This window comes from Magnolia sinica, chromosome 10 (genome assembly GCF_029962835.1).
Source record: "Magnolia sinica isolate HGM2019 chromosome 10, MsV1, whole genome shotgun sequence".
Lineage (NCBI taxonomy): Eukaryota > Viridiplantae > Streptophyta > Magnoliopsida > Magnoliales > Magnoliaceae > Magnolia > Magnolia sinica.
Genome location: NC_080582.1, coordinates 15825295 through 15850370, shown reverse-complemented (window position 1 = coordinate 15850370; position 25076 = coordinate 15825295). Strand labels below are relative to the sequence as shown.

At 41.8% G+C, this 25076-nt stretch overlaps 1 protein-coding gene across 1 annotated transcript in view; it reads right to left on the bottom strand.

The window, feature by feature from the left end:
• Positions 1 to 24836, bottom strand: part of LOC131217380 (putative disease resistance protein At4g19050) — a 43470-nt gene extending 18634 nt beyond the window's left edge. Inside the window, exons 1-2 of the mRNA XM_058212296.1 lie at positions 23584 to 24836; positions 16506 to 16604 (exon numbers count right to left, since the gene is read on the bottom strand). Coding sequence (XP_058068279.1) covers positions 16506 to 16604; positions 23584 to 24712 — 1228 coding nt within the window. The 5' untranslated portion in view covers positions 24713 to 24836. The remainder of the gene's footprint in view (positions 1 to 16505; positions 16605 to 23583) is intronic.
• Between the last annotated feature and the right edge of the window lie 240 nt (positions 24837 to 25076).

The following is a 25076-nucleotide window of genomic DNA, read 5'->3' as shown; positions in this document are numbered from 1 at the left end:
CAGCGTGTGGAGTTGCTCGTTTTGGAGGATTGAAGGAAGAAAGGAAGAAACGTGAAGCGGGTTCTTTTTCTCTCTTTCCTTCTTATTCTTTTCTTTTCCTTTTTATTTTTATTTTGTTGTTTAATCAGCCCATTCATGTGTGGCTAATCCTTTTAGCTAGGGCTAAGAGGTGAAGCCTGTAGCGAGATGGGAGACACTATTTCCTGCTTTTCATTTAAATTTATGAACTGAACTTGGTTTTGAGTTGATTATTAAAAGAATATTTTCTCAGTCTTTAATGGTCTGTTGTGACTGAAATTACAATGGGTTTGCAATGGCTTTGAATATCTCTTTTTCACTTTTGATGTTTATGACGTCAGGAGGCCCTGTTGTTCACCATCGTCTCCTGGGCATGGTTGGATGATAGTACTCTTCCTAACTTTCATGTACTTTTGATTGGTTGGTAATTAGTTTAATCCTGTTATTTACTTTGTCTCCTGGGCAAGGTTAGATGATGGAATCCATTCTGATTCATATACCTTTCATCTCTTGAAAACCAGATCAAGTAAGTTCAGTTTGAATTCCATAATCCTTGATGCAGGCATAAGATCTCCCTGATCTCTACAAGTGGATCCTCTGAAACCCTAGTTTCCTTCCTCTGAATTTCTTAAAGTTTTAGATAATTATTCCACAATTATTCCTTAAATTCTATTTGGTTTAGATCACATCTTAAATCTAGTTCTAGTTCTACGTGGTTTCAGATAACGTACAGGTATCAGTCCCTGTGGATTCGACCTCGGTCTTACCGAGTTTATTACTACATCACAACCCTATACTTGGGGAGTGAACACCCACCACCTTAGATTGGGGCTATCTAAAGCTCCAGTGGACGACACCACAGGTAGCAGTGGGAGTTGAAAGGCTAATTTACAACTATAGTGTGGCCCATTTGAGCTTTGGATCTGTCTCGCTTTTGGCCTCGAGTCTTACAAGGTATGGAAAAATGGTTGGACGATGTGAATCTAATACATACATTATGATGGGGGCCATGGAAGTTCCATATGTCAACACTCCGGGTTTTCTTCTCTCTTGCAAGCAACTGAATTTATCGATGCATGAAATGTATGCATTTCTTATATCCACACTGTTCATCCATTATTTTCAGATCATTCTGAAAAACAGGGCAAGCCAACAGTCAAGTGGACCACACCACAAGAAATAGTAGGAATTGATGCTACCGTTGGAAACTTCCTGTGGCCACAGAAGGCTCTGATCAAGCTGATATTTGTGTTTTAACTTCATCCAGGTATGGGTGACCTTATGAATAGGGTAGATGAGAAGTAAGTGTCATGGTTGGCACTAGGAATGTTTCAACGGTAGTTTGTTTAATCATCACTTCTTTCTATGGTGTGGTCCACTTGAGCTTTGGATGTACCTCATGTTTGGGTTCATGTTCTAAAATATCTGTAAATATTGATGAACAGTGTGAATTTAACACAAAAAATCATAGTGGGGCTTGGAGAAGATTCACAATTAAAACTTGCATTGCGTAGCAGGCAATCTATCCTGGAGAGAAATTCTGGATATTTTGTTACTCAAGTCACGAGAAAAGACGCGTTCCAACCAAAAGAAATTATGAAAATAATACTCCACATTAAACAGTACAGGAGAAACATTGAATTGTTAGGATCTTACAATCTAGAAGACTGCAGGGGATCCCCCATCAATAGTGGTGCCCATCAGACCCAACAATTTGGTTAGTGCAAGTGTATAGGATCATGTGCATCAACTATGTATATGTTGATGCTCAGGACCCCTGCTCTAGGGCTATCCCACTTTGATACTTAAAGTTTTGTTAGGTTTCTGTATGAGTAACTAATAATATGCTCCTATGAGATTGACTAATATCATCTATTCATCATTGAATTTCCTAATTTATCTTGGTCTTGGGAACATCTTCATGTGTTGGTGGGAAATTTTTTAACCATTTTGTCATATTTAGCAATAAAGTTCTCATTTGACAAAAAAGACAAGAAAATACTCAATGGGACTGGATTACTGATGATACCATATGAATATGACAGTTTTCATCTCTAAGCACACTCCAATACCTCAAGGGCTTGGATTACTGATGTAAGTGCCATCAAAATTCAATTTTCATACTCCTACCAAAGGAGGGTGATGTAGGGAAGGACATGATGGGGTGGATTCCTCAGAGTCCTTGAATCCACGAGGGATAAAATAGAAATAAATTTGAAAAGAAATTGATTGATGATAAAAATAAAAAATAAAAAATTAGTAAATTCTAATAAAAGAAATAATTTCTTTTCGAATAATTTCTAATAAATTCGAAAAGAAATTACAATCCTTTAAATAGTGAACTCGAACCTAAGATGAAGTTTTAGAGTCAAAACTCCAACTCAAACTCTCTAAAAACGTGACTTACTATAAGTAGTAAAATTATTATTTATAAACGGTGATGATTCCTATTAGACTTCATGGTTTTTGGCCAAAAATAGTAAGTGTCCAATTTAGCCTAACCACATTATTCTCCTAATTTTTCTAAGCCCTTTTCATGTTGGGCACGACATCAAAAGTTATGATTGAACTAAAACTTACTATAAAAAATAAAATAAAATGGACTTTTGACTGTGGATTTGAAATCTCGCAAAGTGTGGGCAACCCAGCATAATAGGGTTGGTTGGCTAAAGTAGCTTATCTTATCCTAATATATATATGATATGTTGAAAAACTCATCCTGGTTTGTGAGATACGATTGTTTTAAGGTTCTGACGGTCCTGCTCACTTCTGCCTTCGATCAGGCCTTATCTGGTCCATCTTGGCCATGAAAGTGTCCGCGTTAGAGAAGGTCCCATGCGGTGATTCTCCTAAAAACTGGAGATGAAAGGGACCAAATGATTGTACTTTAATTCTTTCCAGTAATGCCTGGGAGGGTACTGCTCCCTAAATGCAGTAATTCCACTCCTAGCAGATTTTCCAACAAAACACTAGAGAGAACGAATCAAGAGTACTTTCCTCTTTCCTTTAAAGGACTGTTTCCGCAATTACTTTGAGACTGCTACAACCTTCTCCCTCATAGTCCATGCAATTCCAAAGTGATTGGAAAAAAAAACAGTGCAAAAACAAGCCACTGAACAATGGAGGAATAGGCGAACTGATTCCTCTCCTTCATTGCACTTGTTTGGGAAGCTAACACCTCTTTTCTTTGGATGGAGCTTTGCTAAGTGCACACGTGTGTGCAATAGAGCTCATGTACACGCCACTCATGTGCCAGCATGTCATGATAGGTTCAAGATCGAATCCATCCATCAGAAAGGAACCACTAGATTGAGGCCCCATCCTGAATCAGGTTGCTCCACTAGTCAGGTGGGTCACAGTCTGCAAGACAAATGAGCTACTCTAAAAAAAATGGATAAAGTTTTCTAACACATCCACCTGTTTCTAGTATTGGGGCCCGCTTGATGAGTGGACCAGATTTATTTTTGGTAGAACATGTAGAAGGTCGGACCAATCTGATGGATGGATTGGATCTCGCACCTATGTGCCATGCTGTCAGTCATCATCCGATGGAAGGAACAAGCAGAGGCCCGCTTCCTTGTCTGACAAATTCCTCCTACAAGGGGGAGACCAAACTACTACATCCGGATGATGAAGAAACATTGAGCAAGGGAGAGCTCCCTATATGGGGCAAGACTTGCTAACCTCGGAAACTCCTCCTGGAGGGACCTCTCTCCGATCCACAGGTCTTTCCAGAACTGATTTGCTGCCTGTCACCACATGAGAATCTGACCCTCTCCTTGAACTTGTCCACCACTCTACAGACTGCCTTACACAGCCCAGAAGTTCTATATAAAGACGTCCTTTACGCACCAGCCCCTTTCCTGGAATCTTCCCCAACTTCTGGGAGAGTGACCTGCTTTAGTTTCCCTAACAGCTGGTGAATTCCTCAGCCTTTGTCTTTAAGGTTCCTTGTGAATGTCAAGTTTCATTCCAGTCTACCATCAACTGACACTTTTTTCTGCAAAGTGATTTTGAATAAACTTGGGAAGTTGGCCCCCAGTGACAACCCATCCATACTTCTTCACATTCCTGTTTCTTATTATTTCTTTTTTCCCTTTCCAACACCCTAGTTCAAGTCGTGTTGGATCTGGTTGTCAAGGTCCTCAGTTTGGGTTTGTATCGGAAAAGCCAGCCTGATTTGATGTCAGGTTGGATTCGGGTTGAGCAAATTCAGGTTGGATTAGGATGTGTTGGGAATAATTACGTCTATTTGGGTTGGGTGGGGTCTGGTCAGGTTGGGTCCAGTTGGATCAAGTATGGTGTAAGTCGGGTTGGGTTGTGTTGGGTTTATATCCGTCGCTTCGATTTGACGGAGGGAATGGCGATGATTTCAGTGATATTGGAGCCATCAACGCTGGCATTCAGCAATGGGAAGAGGAGATGCAGGAGTTTGTTCTGGAAGGTTCGGGCAGAGATAAGGAGGCAGGTGAAAGCGCGGTCGAGGAGAAGGTTCAGCTTCAAATACGACCCTTTCAGCTATGCATTGAATTTCGATGATGCTGGGTCTGGATTCCTCTGTTGAATTAGATAATAGAGATTGAAAATGGTAGAAATAGGGTAAATGGGTTTTGTCTTGGGTGGGTTCTGTTTTTGCTTCTTGTATATGGAGTTTTTTCTCTTCTTTTCAGGAACGAGTGTAGGTGAGGTAGCTTTTGTACTGGGATTTCTATCTCGATTCTCCTGGGTCTTGATTTTTATTTTTCTTTTTTAATCTTTTCTTTTCTTAATATCAGTAATGGGTTATGCCTATTAAAAAAAAAGTCGGGTTGGGTTGGGCTGCGAGTTGGGTCCTCTTGAGGTCAGCTTGGGCTCAGTTTGACCCCCAACCCGGCCCAACCTGATCGAGTTGCACTCCTGATCCTGACACCCTTTTTAGCCATGCATCTTGTCCAACGTTGTGCTTATGTGTTGTTGCTGTTTTAGGAATATATTCGTATAGTCAACTCTACCAACCATCTGCTGACATTAATTACTTATGTACCAGTGATCAATGCGACTGTGCAACTTCAGAAGGAACTGTCTGCTCTGCAATCTGAATTGGATCGGATCCAATTCTTACTGAAAATTGCTGATCCGACAAGAGAAGCTGCTCGGAGGAGGGATTCAAAAGCCCAGACATCAAAATCTAACCAGCCAGATATTCCTGTTTCCAACGTCACAAAAAAGGCTTTTAGTGGAGCAAAAGAAAAGCTCTACGCTAGCAAAGCCTGCAAATGGTTCCTCCCATAAAGATAAAAGTCTTCCCTTAGAAACAAGTAAACCTCCATAAGGTGATGAAGCTGTTAGTGACGGCATAGAAAGCAAAGTGGCCACATACACGGTCACAAAGCCTATATGGCTTGGTGCTACAGAGGACATGTAAGTGAAAGAGAAGCAACATGTACATGATGAAGCGCCACAAAAAATGTATGAATCTGACGACTTTGTTGACATTTGGGAAAGTGGCATTTGATTCTATGGACTGACAACAACAAGAAAAGATACTTTGATTTCTAACCATCATTCATTTATTCCACAATAAATATAGGTCAACAGTTAAGAAGTAGAAAAAAAAAAATAGCTCCATGATTTAATGTCGAAGAGAGTATATACTGTTTAATATTTTATTATGAACAAGGTAAAGTAATTTACCTTTTCTAAATGATTCTTAAAATGCCCCCAGCAATTTAAAAACATAAAATGAACGCCAAGTGAAGCTTAAAATAGAAGAGAGTAAGTATAATTTGAAATGTAAATTGTAAGATTTAAATTATAGAATCGTAGGATTCATATAAAGAGGGATTCAAGGTGAGATTCAAATAGTTTTGCTTAAAATTCAGCTCAAATCCTAAATCGTAAATAGTAGGATTTTGATGACTATGCGCTTGTTTAATATATGTGACCAATCACATTGAATTCATGCAGGACAATTGGGCGATGGGCGAACCTCATTGAATGACCGTTATGGTTACTGATGCATAATTTTATCGTGGCCATTGCTCATTCCAAACTGATCAAAAGATTTCAATGAATTGCTCAGAGTCACATTCAAATGCATGTTGGATGCACTGGTTGCAGATGTAGTGAAGTGGCTAACCATTTTGAACCCTTGCAATGATCCTGAGCGTCTAAAGGGTACCGTACATTGTAGAGAACAGCTGGTTGAAGTTGTAAGCTTGTGAAAACCGTTATCGCTACTCATGGAAGATAAAAAGTGGAGGATTTCATGGTCTATATGCTTCCTTTTGGACCTCTCTATAAACAGCAGCTATGAAAATGGAAGATTGTAAATTCAGATGTTATGCATCGGTTGAACCTTTGTATCCATTCTGTGGAATCAGTACAAAATCAATCTGAAATTGAGGGAAACGATTCTAACTACATTTGTTTTCATCTTTCAACAATGCCATTTTACAGTTTTTGCATGTGGACTGGAGCATCCGGAGTTAACGGATTTGATCTTAGGTTATTATGCACAATTGAAGTCTGAATGCAAGTGATTAGTGTATTGTCATTTCAAAGCAACTTTCTAGTGTGTTTTCATTCGAGGAGGCCGAGTTCCCTGTTCGGAATAAGTTCATAGATGTAGGGTTCATGGTTGATCTTTCCAAGCCATTGATCTGTAGGCTCCAATCGTCGATGGACGATTGCCCCAAAATCTCCCAAATCAGAAGATCCTAGCCATCAAATCTTTGGCCTTTCCTCCAGTGAGTGTGGTTTGTTGGTTCATTTCTTTTTAACAACAGGAGGTTAGAGTTGACCAATTGGGAGGATATACTGGGAATGGTCCATCCATGATGGGGGACGTTTGATCAATGGCTTGGATAGATTAGCCATCGGCCTACACTTACCAACCAGGTTCGGAAACCAATAGGGAGATTGGCCTCTTTTCATTCTAATGTTGGTGTAAACAATAATACGATAGGGATTTGATTCTTTAGTGCAGATACCGAGATTGAAGGCTCTTGCTACTGGTATGGATGCATCTGGTAATTGTAACTGACTTGTGCATTCGGATTCCAGAGGAATGGTTCCTTCCACATAATGGGATGAAAGTAAGTCCTGCCTGTTTCCATTGCAATCCTCAATTTGGATGGCAGACGGTCACCATCTTTTCGGTGCATCTAAGATTGGCCCTTGGCCATTTATAGGTCTTTGTAGTGACAAATCTCATTATCGGGAATTTCTTTTCTTTAGAATTTCTTAGGATATTGATGGGAAAATATTGCTAAAATTGAAATTTTTGTTATAAATTAATAAATATTTTAGGATTTTAGTAATGACTACTTAAGTTACCGAAGTACCCTATTTATTGTTTTTCTTTGGAAAGTAATGAAGTCAAAAAAAAAAAGCGGCCACCCCATAGTTTGTGTATGACATTAGCATGCCAAACATCTTCAACTAAACATAATAATCATACTATGGACCAAAAATATTTTTTTATTGAATCACTAGTGGGTGTGATTATATTTTGATGTTTTTAGTGGTGTATATTATTTTTTATGGTGTGCCTCATCCTCTTTTTAGATTGACGAAATTTTTGATACTTCTCAACACCATAGGAGATTACATCTATTGGATGGCTTGGATGTCATAAAAATATGTAATGGGCCCCAAGATTTTCTACTTTACCACTTTTTAAAGAAACGAGTGTATAGTGGGCATTATGGTAATTTCAGTGCTTCATTTGTGTGGAATTTTGTGGTAAAAATCCCTAAATAAAATGAGAGATGTCTACATCAAACGATTGCCAAAAGTAGAAAAGACTCGCTGGTTAAGACTGTAAATTGGCCATGTGATGGGACCCAATTTTCAGGCTTACCTAAACTCAGCGTACAGATTTTCTCATGACCCAACCCCAACTTTTATCCAACAGTGCCTATTTCTCTGGATTTGATAAATATGATTAAGAGAATGATATAAAGAATTAAGGATCCCCATCATGGAACAATTGAGTGGACCAGTCGGGATTGGGATGATCCTGGCCCAAGTTTCAGCCTTATCCATGGTTGGCTAAGGTCATAAGCATATGCCTCTCTCTCTCTCTCTCTCTCTCTCTCTCTCTCTCTCATATAATAGAAAATTACATCTAAATTAGGGAACATAACTGAAACCTGAAAAACCCAACCAATTCATGCAAAGCAGAAAGGCCCCATAACAAAAATCATCTAACACCTCTGCGAGGAAAATAAAAGATAAAAATAAATAAATTAAGTGTCCTTACTGCTGCAAGCATGATTTACAAAACAAATCCAGTACTTGTTTAACTTTCCGAAATTCATCCTAAAGAGTAACACATCCAATTTGTCATGAAATTCATAATTCGAAGCCACTACGACTAAGTCACCTAAGTCCTATGGAACACCCTCTTTCTACCACAGCATCGCACAAATAAAAGAGAATTACAATAGTTCAATAAGAGAATAATAACATAATAAACAGATCCTAGTTGAAGCAGAAAAGAATCACTTGGTTGACGGACACCATTCTTTGAAACGGATGTTGTGTGGCTTGACACTACCTTCCCATTTTATGCTTTCCCACCATTTCAGCTCACCTTCAATCTTGACTTCTGCTGCAGAAGCATTTGTGTTATGGAGAGGAAGCTTCTCCAGCAGCGGGCATCCTCGAATCTTCAACTTCTTCAGCATCGGCAAGTGCCCACCACAAATGCTTTTCAGTTTGCGTAGCTCCCAAAGACATAAATCAACTAGCTGTGGAAATGCATTTTGCCCTGCCAGGCGGTCTTCTTCAAAGACCTTCTCCAGTCTACAGCAAAATTTTATTTCAAGTAATTTGAGATTCTGTAACTGAATGCTCGAAGAGAAGAAACTCACGAGCTTCGGGCAACATTCCAAATATATATTCTTTAGGCATGCGAAGCTCCCTCTTCCCAACTACCACCGGCACATTGTTCTTAATTTGGCAAGATCTGACACCCTTAGATTTTCTAAACAAACTGCTGCATCAATGTCTGCCATTCTTCCAACGAACAGAATCTCCAGTTGATGGCATTTCTCAATCCAACATTCTTTAAGGTTGTCCAGCTCCATGCCAAGATTGGACAGTGCCTTAATGAACGCATTGCCATACAAATGAAAGAATTCTGTCACTGAGAGAACCCCTCTAACACCGTCTAGGGAATTCTTACCACCGCAAACCTCCAGTTTTCTTTCATAACTCAAAGACTGCTCAAATCGAGTATAAATACGCTGGTAGAAAAATCGGTTTCTTTTAAAATCAAGATATCTATCCTTGCGCCCTCCCTCGCAGGGACAGACCAAGAAATGGAATTTTTGAAAGCAGGATTTCCACAGTTTCGAGCTTTCGTCCAAAGACTCAAAAACACTTGCATCACCGACAGAGATGTGACGACTGCTGCTATCTTGGAGCTGCTCATGCAGCAAGTTCAAGCCACATCGATCCCAATTCAAGTTTTCTGGAAGCTGATTTATCTTTCTCCAGTCAACCGTCTTGAGATGCTCCATTCCCAACAGGTCCAGGCTCCGCAAGCTAGTCAGATTGAAAATTTCGTGTGGGAGCTCTTCCATTTTCGTGCCTGAAAGATGAAGTGCCTCAAGTTTTGAATGTTTATTTGGGCTGACCAGTTTCACTAGAGAGTGACAACCTTTGAGCGAGAGCCTGCTGAGGTTTCAGGCACCTGAGATGTTGAGACGTCGGAGGTGTTGCATGTTGTGGAAGGATACCTCCACCATCTTCGTCAAGGGAGTTTGATGGAGATCGAGGATCTCGAGCTTCTGCATATCCTTTAAGAATGCAGGAAGAGCCTCTAGCTTGCAGCAGCTTTGAAGCTTCAACAACCGTAATTCACACAGGCAGGACATGGACGAGGGTAGGGAAGTGATGCTTGTGAAAGAAATGTCGAGGACTCGGAGTTTGGTCATGTTCTGGAAAAAACCATCTGGGATTTCTTGCAAATGATCATTGTTTTTTAGCAACAATGTTGAGAGAAGAGGGCAATTTGGAGAGGGGAATGGGAGTGTTTCTACCTGATTATTGGATAATGAGATCCATTGGCATGATTCTTCCCTATCTAAGTTGTACTTCACTAGGAACGTCTGAGAACCAATCACTTCCATTAGCCGGGAATTCATATCCACATGATATTGTCCTCCTGAAGATCCCTCCATTGTAAATTGCTCTTGTAGCCAATCCATAAATTCCCTTTCCATAGATTGAGCTTTTGATAAGTTTGCCATAAAATATTCAACCCACCTCTGTAGATAGGAGTGTAGCCAATTTGGGTTTGATGGCACCAGGGACAATAGCACCATGCACCTCTCTGCAAGCTCTTTGAGCAGTACATTCCCCATTCTCTTGAAAGCCGCTTCTTTATTCTCTTCCTCATTGAAGAATCCATCTAAAAAGCCCACCGACCTCCAATACTCTTCTATCAAGGAATCTGCATCGATGGAGCATCGGTTTCGACAGAGCAAGGAGACGTAAGAGAAGCATTTGAAGACCATGTCTCTGGTTATTGAGAAACCAATGCTGGCAGAAACATCGGCTGCCTCTTCCTGTAAAAAATCCCAGGCGTCTTCTTTAGACCACTCCCCCGGCGTGATGTTTACTTCGGCTCCCATTTTCTTACAGACTTCTTGGGATTTAGTTGCGATCACCACTTTGCTGCCGCTGGTGATAGCAGAGGCCATGACTGGAACTCCCATCTCTTCCAAGTTGATGCTTTCCCAAACATCTTCTAAGACGAGGAGGAACCTCTGGCCGCTTAGCTGAGCCGAGATTTGTTTAGCAGCTGCGGAGAAGTCCATGGACTTTGGGATATCCAATGCCTCCTTCATTCCCATCTGTACCTCCATTAAACGATTCCTTCTCCCCTTTTCATCCAACGCCTTAAAAAGCCGCTTCGGCCAAACACTTAAAAGTTTCAATTCTTCCCCGAGTCTCTCCTGCATATTCTCAGCAAGACTCTCGACCCCCGGTGCTCGTACTCGTATGATCACATCAAACAGACGGCTAGATTCTCTAGATTCCTCAACCACCGCTGCAACCACCTGTCTCATAATCCTCGTCTTCCCCACACCCCGCCATCCCCAAACCGAGAACACTGAAATATTGTCATCTCGCAAACAGTCCCATATCTGTTGCCTCATGCGTCGTGAGCAAGTACTCACAACCTCTCCTCCTTGTCTGAGCCGTCGATCATCACCATCCCTGGAAGCTGCCGTCTCCTCCGCACGATCACTTTTTGCAAAATGGAATTCCTAGTTTGGTAAGGGTGGAAATGAGTGAATGGGCTAGGCACGATCTGCGCCCTATCAATTTTCAAGCCGGCTTGGGCTCAAGTCATTTTACACCGATCCAACACTTTGGGTTTTCTTCTCTCTAGCAAGCAACAAAATTTATTGATGTGTGAAAATTACGTGGGCCCACAACTTTCTATTTCTTACATCCACACTGTTCATCTTTTTTTTTTTTTTAGATCATTCTGAAAAACAGGGCAATCTCCAATGCTAGGTTAGATGGGAATTAAGACTACGGTTGGTGCTAGAAAGGTTTCAACGGTGGTATGGTCCACTTGAGCTTTGGATCGATGTACCTCATGTATTGGCCCATGCTTTGTAATTATCTATAAATATTGATGAACTGTGTCGATTTAACACAAAATAAAATAAAATAAAATAAATCATAGTAGGGCTTGGAGAAATTTCACACTTAAAACTTGTGCTGTGTAGCACGCAATTTATCCATGGAGAGAGAGGATGCTGCTCAATTTTGGTCTCAAGTCGTGAAATGATCTCAAATAACAGATAGACGGGGTGGATTTCTCACAAACATCAAGATGAGCCTCACCTAGAGTAACGAGAAATGATGTGGAGAGTGCGGATTGACTGTGGGGCCCACCTAGAGTAACGAGAAATGATGTGGAGAGTGCGGATTGACTGTGGGGCCCACCTAGAGTAACGAGAAATGATGTGTTGAAGGGACGCGGATTGCATCCTACCCCGCCCGGACAGTAATCCGTCTGGGCAGGGCTCTGTGGGGCCCATTGTGATATAATTATTTTATCCACGCCATTCATCATTTTACTCAGATCATTTTAAGGTTACACAAAAAATGAGGCAGTTCCACAGCTCCAGTGGACCACACCAAAGGAAGCTGCAGTGATAATGACACCCACCGTTGAAATATTTCTAAGGGCCACCGTGATTATTTTTACCATCCAACGTATTAATAAGAAGTTCATGTAGACGTGGATGAAGTGAAAACACAAATATCGGCTTGATCCGAAACTTCTCCGGCTCCCAAGAAAGTTTTAATGGTGGACGTCCAATCCTCACTTTTTATTTCCTTAAGCTTTTGACCTGCCTCATTTTTTGTATGAAACCTTAAAATGATACGAGGAAAACAATGAACGGCGTGGATAAAACACTTACATCTCGGTGGGCCCACAGAGCCCTGCTCAGACAGATTACCGTCCAGGCGGGGGTAGGATGCAGTCCGCGTCCGGGTTGAAGATAGTAAAATTCAGTGCGGCCGCTTCTGATTGATCCACGTCATCGCCGGTGACTCCACCTAACAGCACGCTGTATTTCTCTCTACCCATAGATTGCGTGATACACAAGGTGACTTTTAACGTCCACAATTATTTATGTTTTAGATCCAAACAGATTATCAATTTTTAAAGAATGAGCCATAAAACAAGGCACATCCAAAGCTGAAGTAGACCACAATATAAAAAATAGTGGTGATTAAACCACCACCGTTAAAACCTTCATTGTTAGGTTTATTTTCCATCTAACTTCTTCTTAAGGTAACAATGACATGGATAAAGAGAAAACAAAAATATTAGCTTGATTAAAGTTTTTTGTGGCCTTAAGAAAATTTCAACAGTAAGCGTACATTTCTCACTATTTCTATAGTGTGGCACTTGAGCTTTGATTTACATTCTGTCTAATTCCATAAAATGGTATGGAAAAATGAATGGACGGTTTGGATCTAATTCATTCGGCATGATGAGGCCCTTGGAAGTTCCATATGCCAATACTTCCCGTTTTCTTCTCTGCCCTTTGGAAGGTCCTGCACCATGGGAGCTGATTAGGTGAGATGGGCTTTACACAAGGGAGTGTGGTAGTTACGATGGAACCCACCTTGACTTGTTTATTTTGCATGCACTCGTCCGTTTTTTCGGATAATTTTAAGGCATTATAGAAACAACAAAGTAGATTCAATTATCAGGTGGACCATATCATAATAAACAGTGGTGATTGACTATTAATAAGCCACAAAAGTTTTATAACAAGCTTATATTTGGTTTACCTCTTCATCCAGGCTCACGTGAACTCATCAACAGTTTGGATGGAAAATAAAACACACTGAAAACTTTAAGGTGAGCCCTAAGAAGTTTTTAAAGGCACCGTGTTCAATCACCATTGTTTCCTAGAATATAGTCCACCTGATAATTGATAATTGTATCTTCTTAAATTTTGGCATCATGATCTAAAATGATTTGAAAAACCGGATAGACAAAGTGCAAACCGTGCCATGCAATCCATTTCTCTCACAAGGAAAATGCCCAAAAAACCCCACTTCCAAATAGGCCATAGTTACATTGAATCCAACAAAATGTTGCAATACCATCATTTCATTGCATATTAAAATCCATTTCCGTAATCATTTTTCAACTTTGCCATATTGTAGTGCCCAAACGTCTTCTTGGATAGGACTGTCAATGGGCCGGGTTTGAGGTTGGCATCTGTTCGTATTTTGAACTGTTAAAGCCTGACAGTTTGGCCCTAATCAAAATTTTGATTTTGCTGGAATGAGCCCGGCACATTGACAGCACTGTTCTTGGGCTTGAAACATAGTATTAAAGCTCATCTTAATAGGAACTACAATATTACAGGTTAGTCGGATATGGTTGTTTGAATACTGAGTTCAGCTGTTAGGGAGGCCATATTTCTTCCCAAGTAATGGTTGAATACCCAAACATCGGAGCTGTATTAATTCTACAAAGAAGCTGTGGTAACTTCTCTGATTTACTGAAACCGGCGAAATCACAAATTCCATGGTTGATCGTCCATCATCAGAACAATATTAGCAGGCAAGTTGTGTCCTCCTTGCTCTGCTAAGGGCTTGTTTGGATGAGAGGAATCCACAGCCAAGTCAAGCTGGGCCTAATGGATTTTTGGGTTTTGGCTTGGGCCCATTACTTTAAGACCATGAATGCTTCAACCTTGGGCCTAATGGTGCCTGGCCCGGTCCAGCCCATATGGCCACATGCAGCAAAAAGGCCCGCTTTGATGAGCAGGTACAAATCTCTCACACCATTTCTGTACTGACATGAGTTATCGAGTACAATTTAAAAAAGATTTTTTATGGAGGTGGAATGCGTGGTGACCCTAGAAGGATTTGATTGGCCCACGTGTGCTGTTAGATATAGGTGGGCCGGTGACCCATGTGGAAGGATTTGATTGGGCCATGTGTGCTGTCAGAGATAGGTGGGCCATGATGTTTATGTGAAATTTATTCTGACTATATGATTGGAAATAATGTATAAGGACAACACTCACCATCCAAAATGTTTCCCTTGATGTGGCTCACCTGAATTGTGGATGGACTTTAATTTTGGGCCACAGGGTCAAATTTTGGTGTGGCATCTAACGGTTGAAGTGGATTTCATATAATCATCATCGTGGATGGTGGACAATGTAAAATAAAGATCAAGGTCATGAGGGTCTCTATCCATGGAGAGAGACGATCCTGCTCAATTTTGGTCTTATGTCTTAAAATGATCTCAAATAATGGATGCACGGGGTAGATTTCTTACAAACATCAAGGTGGCCCACCTAGAGTAACGAGAAATGATGTGGAGAGTGCGGATAGTCTGTGTTGAAGACAATAAAATTCAGTGCGACCGCTTCTGATTGATCCACGTCATCGCCGGTGACTCCACCTAACAACAGCCTGGATTTCTCTCTACCCGTAGATTGCGTGATACACAAGGTGACTTTTAACTTCCACAATAATTTATGTTTTAGATCCAAACAGATTATCAATTTTTACGGATCATTCTAAAGAATAAGCCATAAAACAAGGCACATCCAAAGCTAAAGTAGACCACAACATAAAAAATAGCGGGGATTAAACCACCACCGTTGAAACCTTCATAAGGTAACACATACATGGATAAAGGGAAAACAAAAATATTAGCTTGATTAGAGTTTTTTGTGGCCCTAAGAAATTTTCAACAGTAAGCGTACATTTCTCACTATTTCTATAGTGTGGCCACTTGAGCTTTGATCTACATCATTTTCTGTCTACTCCCATAAAATGGTATGGAAAATGAATAGACGGTTTGGATCTAATACATTCCGCATAATGAGGCCTGCCAATACTTCCCGTTTTCTTCTCTGCACTTGGAATGTGCCGCACCACGGGAGCTGATTAGGTGAGACCCGGGGCTTACCCAAGACACTGCGGTAGTTACCATGGTGCTCACCTTGACTTGTTTATTTTGTGTGCACTCCGGTCATCCATTTTTCCAGATAATTCCAGGGTATTATAGAAACAATAAAGTAGATCCAATTATCTGGTGGACCATATCATAATAAACATTGGTGATTGATAATTGGATCTTCTTAAATTTTGGTATCATGATCTAAAATGATCCGAAATTCAGCATGGACAGAGTAGATACAGAATACACAAATCAAGGTGGGCTCCTTGGTTAGGGCTGCCCTGTCTTTGGTGAAGCCTGGTCTCATCTAATCCACTCACGTGCACCACACAGCAAGCAATCGAATTTATTGGTGTGTGAAATTTATGTAGGCCCTGGTATGATATATTTCTTAGATCCACACTGTCCATCCATTTTTTTCAGATCATTCTAAAATGCAAATCCAAAAACATTGAAAAGTCAAAGCTAAAGTGGACCATGCCACTGAAGACAGTAAGAATTCATGCTATGGTTGAAAACTTATTGAGGCTACAGAGCCTTCTAATCAAGTTGATATTTGTATTTTAACTTCATGCAGATATGTGTGATCTTATGAACAGGTCAGATGGTAAATAAGCCTCACAATGGGCCTTAGGAAAGTTTCAGTGGTAATTTGTTTAATCTCCACTATTTTGTGTGGGGTGATTTACTTCAGCTTTGGACGTACCTCATTTTAGGATTATGCTCTATATTTATCTGAAAATATTGATGGACAGTATGGATCTAGCACAAAAATCATGATGGGACCCAGAAAAAGATCGACACACTTTAAGAGTTGTGTTGTGTAATGAGATAGAAATGAGTCGTATCTCGTTATCTGAGTGACTGAGTCATCAGAAATATTGCGAAGGAATGAGAAGCAACAGCTAGCTGTGGAATTTTTGTGCCTTCAACACAGACGATCCACACTCTGCAAGTTATCCCACTTCCGACACCTTACAAAAATGGTTTACAGTGAAAAGATAGAAAAACCAATAGATGTAGATACCTGGTATTTGCCTCCTCTTATGTCCTGCGTTCACAATCTCTCCTCTTCTCCTAAGCCGTCCATCATCATCGTCTACCATCACCTCTGCAGGATATATTTCTGCAAAATTCGAATTCCTTGTTTTGTAAGATTGGAAATGAGTGCATGGGCTAAACATGGAATATTAGCCATTTTAGACCGGCCCAACGGGACCGAACTTCATATGTATCCGTTATGTCACCTATATATATTTTTAGACTTGAAGGGCCTGTTTGAATATCACCTAGCAAGTAACTCTTTTTTTGTTTGTTTGTTTGTTTTGTTTTTTCTAACTTTTAGCAATAAAAAATTTATTTTTGGAAGTTAGTTTGGTTAGCACTATTAGATTTTCTTTTTCTTTTCTTTTCTTTTTTTGGGAAGATTTTCTACTTTTCTACTCCCCTTCTCCGAGCACGGATTTGGTGGATCCCTGTGGAGCCTACCCTGGTGATGCGTGAGCCTTACATGCACGGTGTCCATCCAATTTTACACATCACTTTAGAGCAAGATCCAAAAAATGAAGCATATCCAAATCTCTAGTGGACCACACCACACGAAACAGTGGTGATTGATCATTTAAAACTTCTTCTCAACCACAAAAGTTTTGGATCAAGCTGATATTTTCGTGGTCCCTTCGTTCATGTCTTTGTAACCTCATCAAGTGGTTAGGTGGCAAATAAACATCCGCGCATCCCCCAAGAAATTCACCACGGGCTACACAATAAGGGATCCAAGGACCTATTCTCTAGAATTGGACACTCCACATAAAAGGTGGCCACGTATGGTGGACAACCCATATAAAAAATGAGGCCCACGTGATGGATGATCCACATCAAAGATGGGCTTCATATGATGGACAATTAACATTGATGGTGGGCCCACATGATGGATGATTCGTATCAAAGTGGGCTCCACATAATGGGCAGTCCACATCAAAGGTCGGCGTCTAATGATTAATGGTTTATATCCAAGGGACGACAGAAGTGATCCGGACCATCGAACCTTAGATCGGGCGTATCTCGCAATCCGGAATGAGTTAGCTGACGTAAAATATATGATTTTGGGGTAGAACGAGCTACTTTAGCCAACCAACCCCGCTATGCCGGGTTGCGCTGCCCGGAATTGCGAAAAACCCCTTGATTGACGGTCGTTTCCCTGTTTTAATTTCGTTTTTACTATAAATAGTAAGTTTTAGTTTGATTATAACTCTTCATCCGTTGGGCTTTAGGAGTTGCGCCCAACGTGAAAAGAGCTTAGAATAATTAGGGGAACGGTTTGGTGAAGCCAAATAGGACACTTACTATTTTTGGCCGAAAACCTTGCGCACTAGTAGACATCACGACCGTCTATAAATAGTAAGTTTACTATTTATAGTAAGTCGCGGATTCTAGGAGTTTGAGTTGTAGTTTGATTATGATTTCTTTCCCATTGCTTGATACCCTTATTTAAAGGGTTGTGAACTCGATTTTAATCAATTATTCATCAATCAATTTCGAATTTATTAGAATTTATTTCTATTTTCTGCTTTCTTTCCTCGTGGATTCGAGAAGTCTCTGTGAGGAGTCCAGAGAAGTTCCGTGGATTCGGAATAGTTATCCTCTTGAGGAAGACGGTGCTCGACCTCACGTCCTCCCCTGCGTCAGTTTGGTATCAAAGCGAGGTTTCTCCTCGGATTGATGGCTTCTAACGACGGGTCGGGCAACAATCCCATGGGCGGTGCTCCAGGGAATTTACCTTTAACGGCGGCAGCTTTCGAAGTAGCGCAACGAGAGAATCAGCAAGCCATGCAAGGGCTGCAGGCTTCCATCGACCGCATAGCGGATCTCTTGGCGGAAAACCTAAGGCAACTCCGTGTTCCTGGTGTCAATCCTCCACCCCCAATTAATCGCCCTGATCGCAGGATAGTACCGACAGTGCATCCAAGGGTCATTCCTGAGGAAGGGGGCTCCAGTGAGGAGGAAATCGACGACATACTCTTCCAACATCCCAGACATGGCGGTGATCGAGTAGATCGAACAGATCGAGAATTCAAGATGAGGGTTGATATTCCTAGCTTCAATGGCCAATTACACATTGAGGATTTCCTCGATTGGCTTTCTGAAGTTGAGCGATTTTTTGACTATATGGACATCCCTGAAGTAAAGAAGGTCAAGCTTGTGGCCTATAAATTGAAAGGAGGAGCTTCAGCTTGGTGGGAACAACTGCAACTCGCGCGAACCAGGCAGACGAAAGCACCAATCCGCACCTGGCAGCGGATGAAGCAGCTACTACGTGCCCGATTCCTCCCTAGCGATTACGATCAGGTATTATTCCAACAATACCAAAATTGTCGACAGGGTAGTCGGTCGGTGAGAGAATACGCAGAAGAATTTTACCGCCTGGCGGCGCGTAACGATTTGGTCGAGACTGAATCGCAGCAAGTCGCCCAATTCAACGGTGGATTACGTATGGTTATCCAGGATCGGGTCCAGATGCCTCATGTGGACGATGAATGATGCGATCAAGTTGGCTACTCGTGCAGAAGTGCACTTGAACGTTCTAACACACGGACCTATCCTATTGCAAGGATCCCTGTGGCAGGTTCGCCCTAGGGAACTGCACAGCCTAAGGGGAAGGAGCCCGTACAATCACGCACTTAACCTCCTACGTCTGAGAACCGAGATCAGGGAAGTGGGCAAGCTAGACTCCAAAGGGGCGTATCGACTGCTGGTTCAAGTAGAATATAATCTCGAATCCCTATGCTCTGACAAGGCCCGAAAACTGCTATCGTTATGGCCAACCGGGCCACTTATCAAATACTTGTCCTCAGCGAAAAGTGGCAAACCTCGCCATCAATGATGGTAGTGCTGATAACGCTTATGAAGATTCAGATATTGAAGAATAGGAGCATACCACCGAGGATGAGGCAGATGATTCACGTTGGGTTCAGCAAGATCACGGCGAGTAGCTAGTCGTGAGGCGACTCTTATATGCTCCAAGAAAAGAAGTGCATCCACAATGACATAACATCTTCTGCACTAGGTGTGCGATAAATCGAAAGGTTTGTGACGTGATTATTGATAGTGGGAGCAGCGAGAACATCGTTTCCAAGGTCATGGTGAAAAAATTGCAATTGAAAATGGAGCGTCATCCCTCTCCATATACAATTGGTTGGATCAAGAAGGTCAGTGAAACAAAGGTAACTGAACGGTGCACCATATCCTTTTCAATTGGCAAACATTATAAGGATGAAGTAGTATGCGATGTGGTTGGCATGGAAGCATGTCACATACTACTCGGTCGGCCCTGGCAATCTGACCGTGATGCCACTCATAAAGGGCGAGATAATATATATATCTTCGTCAAGGACGGCCGAAAGACCATATTGGCCCCTATGGATCCAGAGGGACCACCTGAAACTTCTAAAGTGGAGGGCCATTTTCTCTTAACCATACGGGACTTCGTGGAAGAATCAAAGGAAACAGGACAGACTTATGCATTAATTGTAAAAGGGGAAGAACTCGAGCCTACCAACATCCCTGAACGACTAAGGCCCCTACTACATGAATTCAAAGAAATCTGGCCTGATGACCTTCCCGATGGGTTACCCCCCATGCGGGATATCCAACACCATATCGACTTTGTCCCTGGGTCCAGTTTACCGAATCGTCCCCATTATCGAATGAGTCCGAATGAGTGCGAGATTCTGCAGGGACAAGTAGAGGAGTTGATCCGTAAGGGTCTTATTCGGGAGAGCATGAGTCCATGTGTTGTACCAGCTCTATTAACTCCAAAGAAAGATGGGAGTTGGCGCATGTGTGTTGACAGCCGAGCCATCAACAAAATCACCATAAAATACAGGTTTCCTATACCACGGTTGGACGATATGCTGGACATGCTAGAGGGTGCAAAAATATTCTCTAAATTGGACCTAAGGAGCGGCTACCATCAGATTCGAATACGGTCGGGTGATGAGTGGAAAACAGCCTTTAAAACGAAGGAAGGATTATACGAATGGATGGTCATGCCCTTCGGGCTTTCGAATGCGCCTAGCACATTTATGAGATTGATGAACCAAGTTAAAACCTTTCATTGGGCGGTTCGTTGTGGTTTACTTTGATGATATTTTGATATACGATCAAGACGAAATCACCCATATGGAACACATCAAGAAGGTCCTTCAAGTGCTCACTAAAAATAAAGCTGTATCTCAATTTAAAAAGTGCAGCTTCATGATGATAGCCTATTGTTTCTGGGTTTTTTCGTCACATCCACGGGCATTCGGGTGGATGAGGAAAAGGTGAAGGCAATCGGAGAATGCCGGTTTCTACAAATATTCACGAAGTGCAAAGTTTTCATGGATGGCGACATTCTATCGTCGATTCGTGAAAAATTTCAGTACCATTGTGTCACCAATCACGATTGCATGAAGAAGGGGCAGTTTCAGTGGACTGAACGAAGCCGACAGGAGCTTTGTCGAAATCAAGCGCAGATTATCCACGACCCGGTTCTTGTACTTTCCAACTTCGACAAACTATTTGAAGTCGAATGTGATGTCTCATATGTCGGAATTGGAGGAGTTTTGTCTCAAGAAGGTAGGCGGGTAGCCTCTACAATGAGAAACTTAGCGATGCACGTAAGAAGTGGTCTACATATGAAATTGAGTTATACGCGGTGGTCCAGGCACTCGGCATTGGCGACATTATTTGATTCAAAGGGAATTCATACTTTACACGGACCATCAAGCTCTCAAATTCATTAATAGTCAAGCTAACATTAACCGTGTGCATGCTAGGTGGATCTCGTTTTTGCAGGAATTCACGTTCGTACTAAAACATAAGTCAGGGCAACAGAACAAGGTGGCTGATGCACTGAGTCGCCGCGCAACTTTGTTAGTCACCATGAGCAATGAGGTTGTCGGGTTCGAGCGCCTCAAAGACATATATGCCGATGACGACGACTTCAAGGACGCATGGGTTAGATGCCAAGAAGGTCACCCCGGTGACTTACATATGCAAGACGGGTTCCTTTTCAAGTAAAATTGACTGTGCATCCCAAACAGTTCGCTAAGGGAACAGATAATCCAAGAGCTACATGGAGGTGGCCTCAGTGGACACCTTGGGCGAGACAAGACGCGAGCTCTTGTGGAAGAACGGTATTACTGGCCGCAATTGGTACGTGATGTGGGAAAGGCAGTCCAACGTTGTTATATTTTTCACACCTCTAAGGGGCAATCTCATAATACAGGCCTTTACACTCCGTTACCAGTGCCTGACGGCCCTTGGGAGGATTTATATATAAACTTCGTGCTTGGTCTCCCACGAACACAACGCGGCATGGATTCGGTGTTCGTGGTAGTAGATCGTTTCTCCAAGATGGCGCACTTTATTCCATGCAAGAAGACTTTCGATGCAACACACATGGAGAATCTATTCTTCAGAGAAGTTGTGCGGCTACATGGGGTTCCCAAGACTATTACTTCTAACCGTGACACGAAGTTTATAAGCCACTTTTAGCGAACTTTGTGGACTCGATTCGATACACGACTTCAGTTCAACAACGCCTACCATTCATAAACTGACGAGCAAACCGAGGTTGTGAATCGCATATTGGGAAACCTCCTTCAATGTATTTTAGGAGAAAAACTAAAGCAGTGAGATTTGGCCTTATCTCAAGCAGAGTTTGCATTCAACAACATAGTGAACCGCTCGACAGGAAAATCTCCATTTCAGGTTATTTATGGACGAGTACCTCGCCACACACTAGACTTGGTCCCTCTGCCCAAGCTCCTTGGCATGAGCATTGCAGTAGAACATATGACAAACAGGATCATTGACATTCATGCGGAGGTATAGACCAAGCTACATGCCTCGAACGAAAAGTATAAGGAGCAAGCGGACAAACATCAGCAACAAAAAGTGTTCGAGGTAGGCGACCAAGTAATGGTCCATCTGTGCAAAGAACGATTTTCGACCGAAACGTATAATAAGTTGAAGAATAAAAAGATTGGACCGGTACCAATCATTCGAAAGATCAATGATAACGCTTATATTGTTGATCTTCCAGATGACAGTGATCTCACAGACTTTCAACGTCGCGGACCTGGCCGAGTATCATGAACACATGATGAGAACTCGAGGACGAGTTCTTTTGAAGTGGAGGGGACTGTAGAGCGGGTCGCGGCGGTTTCATGGCCAAGATGGATCAGAAAAGGCCCGGTCGACGACAGAAGTGATCCAGACCATTGGACCTTAAATCAGGCGTATCTCACAATCCGGAATGAGTTATCTAATGTAAAATATATGATTTTGGGGTAGAACGAGCTACTTTAGCCAACCAACCCAGCTATGCCAAGTTGCGTAGCCTGGATTTACAAAATACCCCTGGATCGACGGTCATTTCCTCGTTTTAATTTCGTTTTTATTATAAATAGTAAGTTTTAGTTTGATTATAACTCTTCATCCGTCGGGCTTTAGGAGTTGCGTCCAACGTGAAAAGAGATTAGAAAAATTAGGAGAAAGGTTTTGTGAAGCCAAATAGGACACTTACTATTTTTGGCCGAAAACCTTGCGCACTAGTAGACATCACGACCGTCTATAAATAGTAAGTTTACTGTTTATAGTAAGTCGCGAATTCTAAGAGTTTTAGTTGTAGTTTGATTCTAATTTCTTTCCCATTGCTTGATACCCTTATTTAAAGGGTTGTGAACTCGATTTTAATCAATTATTCATCAATCAATTTCGAATTTATTAGAATTTATTTCTATTTTCTGCTTTCTTTCCTCGTGGATTCGAGAAGTCTCTGTGAGGAGTCCAGAGAAGTTCCGTGGATTCGGAATAGTTATCCTCTTGAGGAAGACGGTGCTCGACCTCACGTCCTCCCTGCATCAAAAAGACAATTATCAGCTTGACCCAAATGATTAATGGTTTATATCCAAGGTAGGGCCCGCAAGATGGACGACCCACATCAAAGTTAGGGCCCTGACATAGTAACCCAAATAAAAGAGAATTACAGTAGTTCTTCAAGAAGAGAAGAATAACACAACAAACAGGGACAGTTTAAGCAGAGAAGAATCACTTACTTGATAGACAGCAGTCTTTGAAACGGATGTAGCTTGGCTTGATACTGCCCTCCCATTTTATGTTTTCCCACCATTTCAGCTCACCTTGGATCTCAACTTCTGTTGCAGAAGCATTTGTGTTATCGAGAGGAAGCTTCTCCAGCAGTGGGCATCCTCGAATCTTCAACTTCTTCAGCATCGGCAAGTGACCACAGCAAATGCTTTTCAGTTTGCGTAGCTCCCAAAGACATAAATTAACTAGATGTGGAAATGCATTTTGCCCTACCTCGCTGTCTTCTTCAAAGACTCTCTCTAGTCTAGAACAGAATTTTATTTCAAGTAGTTCGAGATTCTGTAACCGAATGCTCGAAGAGAAGAAATTGATTAGTTTCGGACAACATTCCAAATATACATGCTTTAGCCATGTAAAGCTCCCTCTTCCCAACTTCCCCCGGCACACTGTTATTAATTTGGCAAGATCGAACACCCTTAGATTTTCTAAATAAACTGCCACATCAATGTTTGCCATTCGTCCAACGAACAGATACTCCAATTGATGGCATTTCTCAATCCAGCATTCTCTAAGGTGGTCCATCTTCATGCCAAGATTGGACAATGCCTTAACGAACACATTGCCATACAAATGAAAGAATTTTGTCACCGAGAGAACCCCTCTAACACCTTCTAGGGAATTCTTACCACCGCAAACCTCCAGTCGTCTTTCATAACTCAAAGACTGCTCAAATCGAGTATAAATACGCTGATAGATAAATCGCTTTCTTTTAAAATGAGCACATATATCCTTGCGGCCTCCTTCGCAGGGACAGACCAAGAAATGAAATTTTAGAAAGCAGGATTTCCACAGTTTCGAGCTTTGGTGCAAAGACTCAAAAACACTTGCATCACTGACCGAGATGCGACGTATGCTTCTGTCTTGTAGCTGTTCATGGAGTAAGTCCAAGCCGCATCGATCCCAATTCAAATTTTCTGGAAGCCGTACTATCTTTCTCCAATCAACCGTCTTGAGATGCTCCATTCCCAACAGGTCCAGGCACCGCATGCTAGTCAGATTGAAAATTTCATGCGGGAGCTCTTCCAATTTCATGCCTGAAAGATCAAGTGCCTCAAGTTTTGAAAGTTTATCGGGCATGACAAGTGTCACTAGAGAGCGGCAACCGTTGAGTGAGAGCCGGCTGAGGTTGCAGGCACCTGAGATGTCGAGGCGTTAGAGGCATTTCATATTATTGAAGGATGCCTCCACCAACTTTGTCAGGGGGGTTTGATGGAGATCAAGGATCTCAAGCTTCAGCATATACTTTAAGAACGTAGGAAGACCCTCTAGCTTGTGGCAGCTTTGGAGCTTCAACAACCGTAATTCACAAAGGCAGGATATGGAGGATGGCAAGGAAGTGATGCTTGTAGAAGAAAGGTGGAGGACTAGGAGTCTGGTCATGTTCTTGAAAAAACTGTTTGGGATTTCTTGCAAGCGTTCATTACCATTAAGCAATAACATC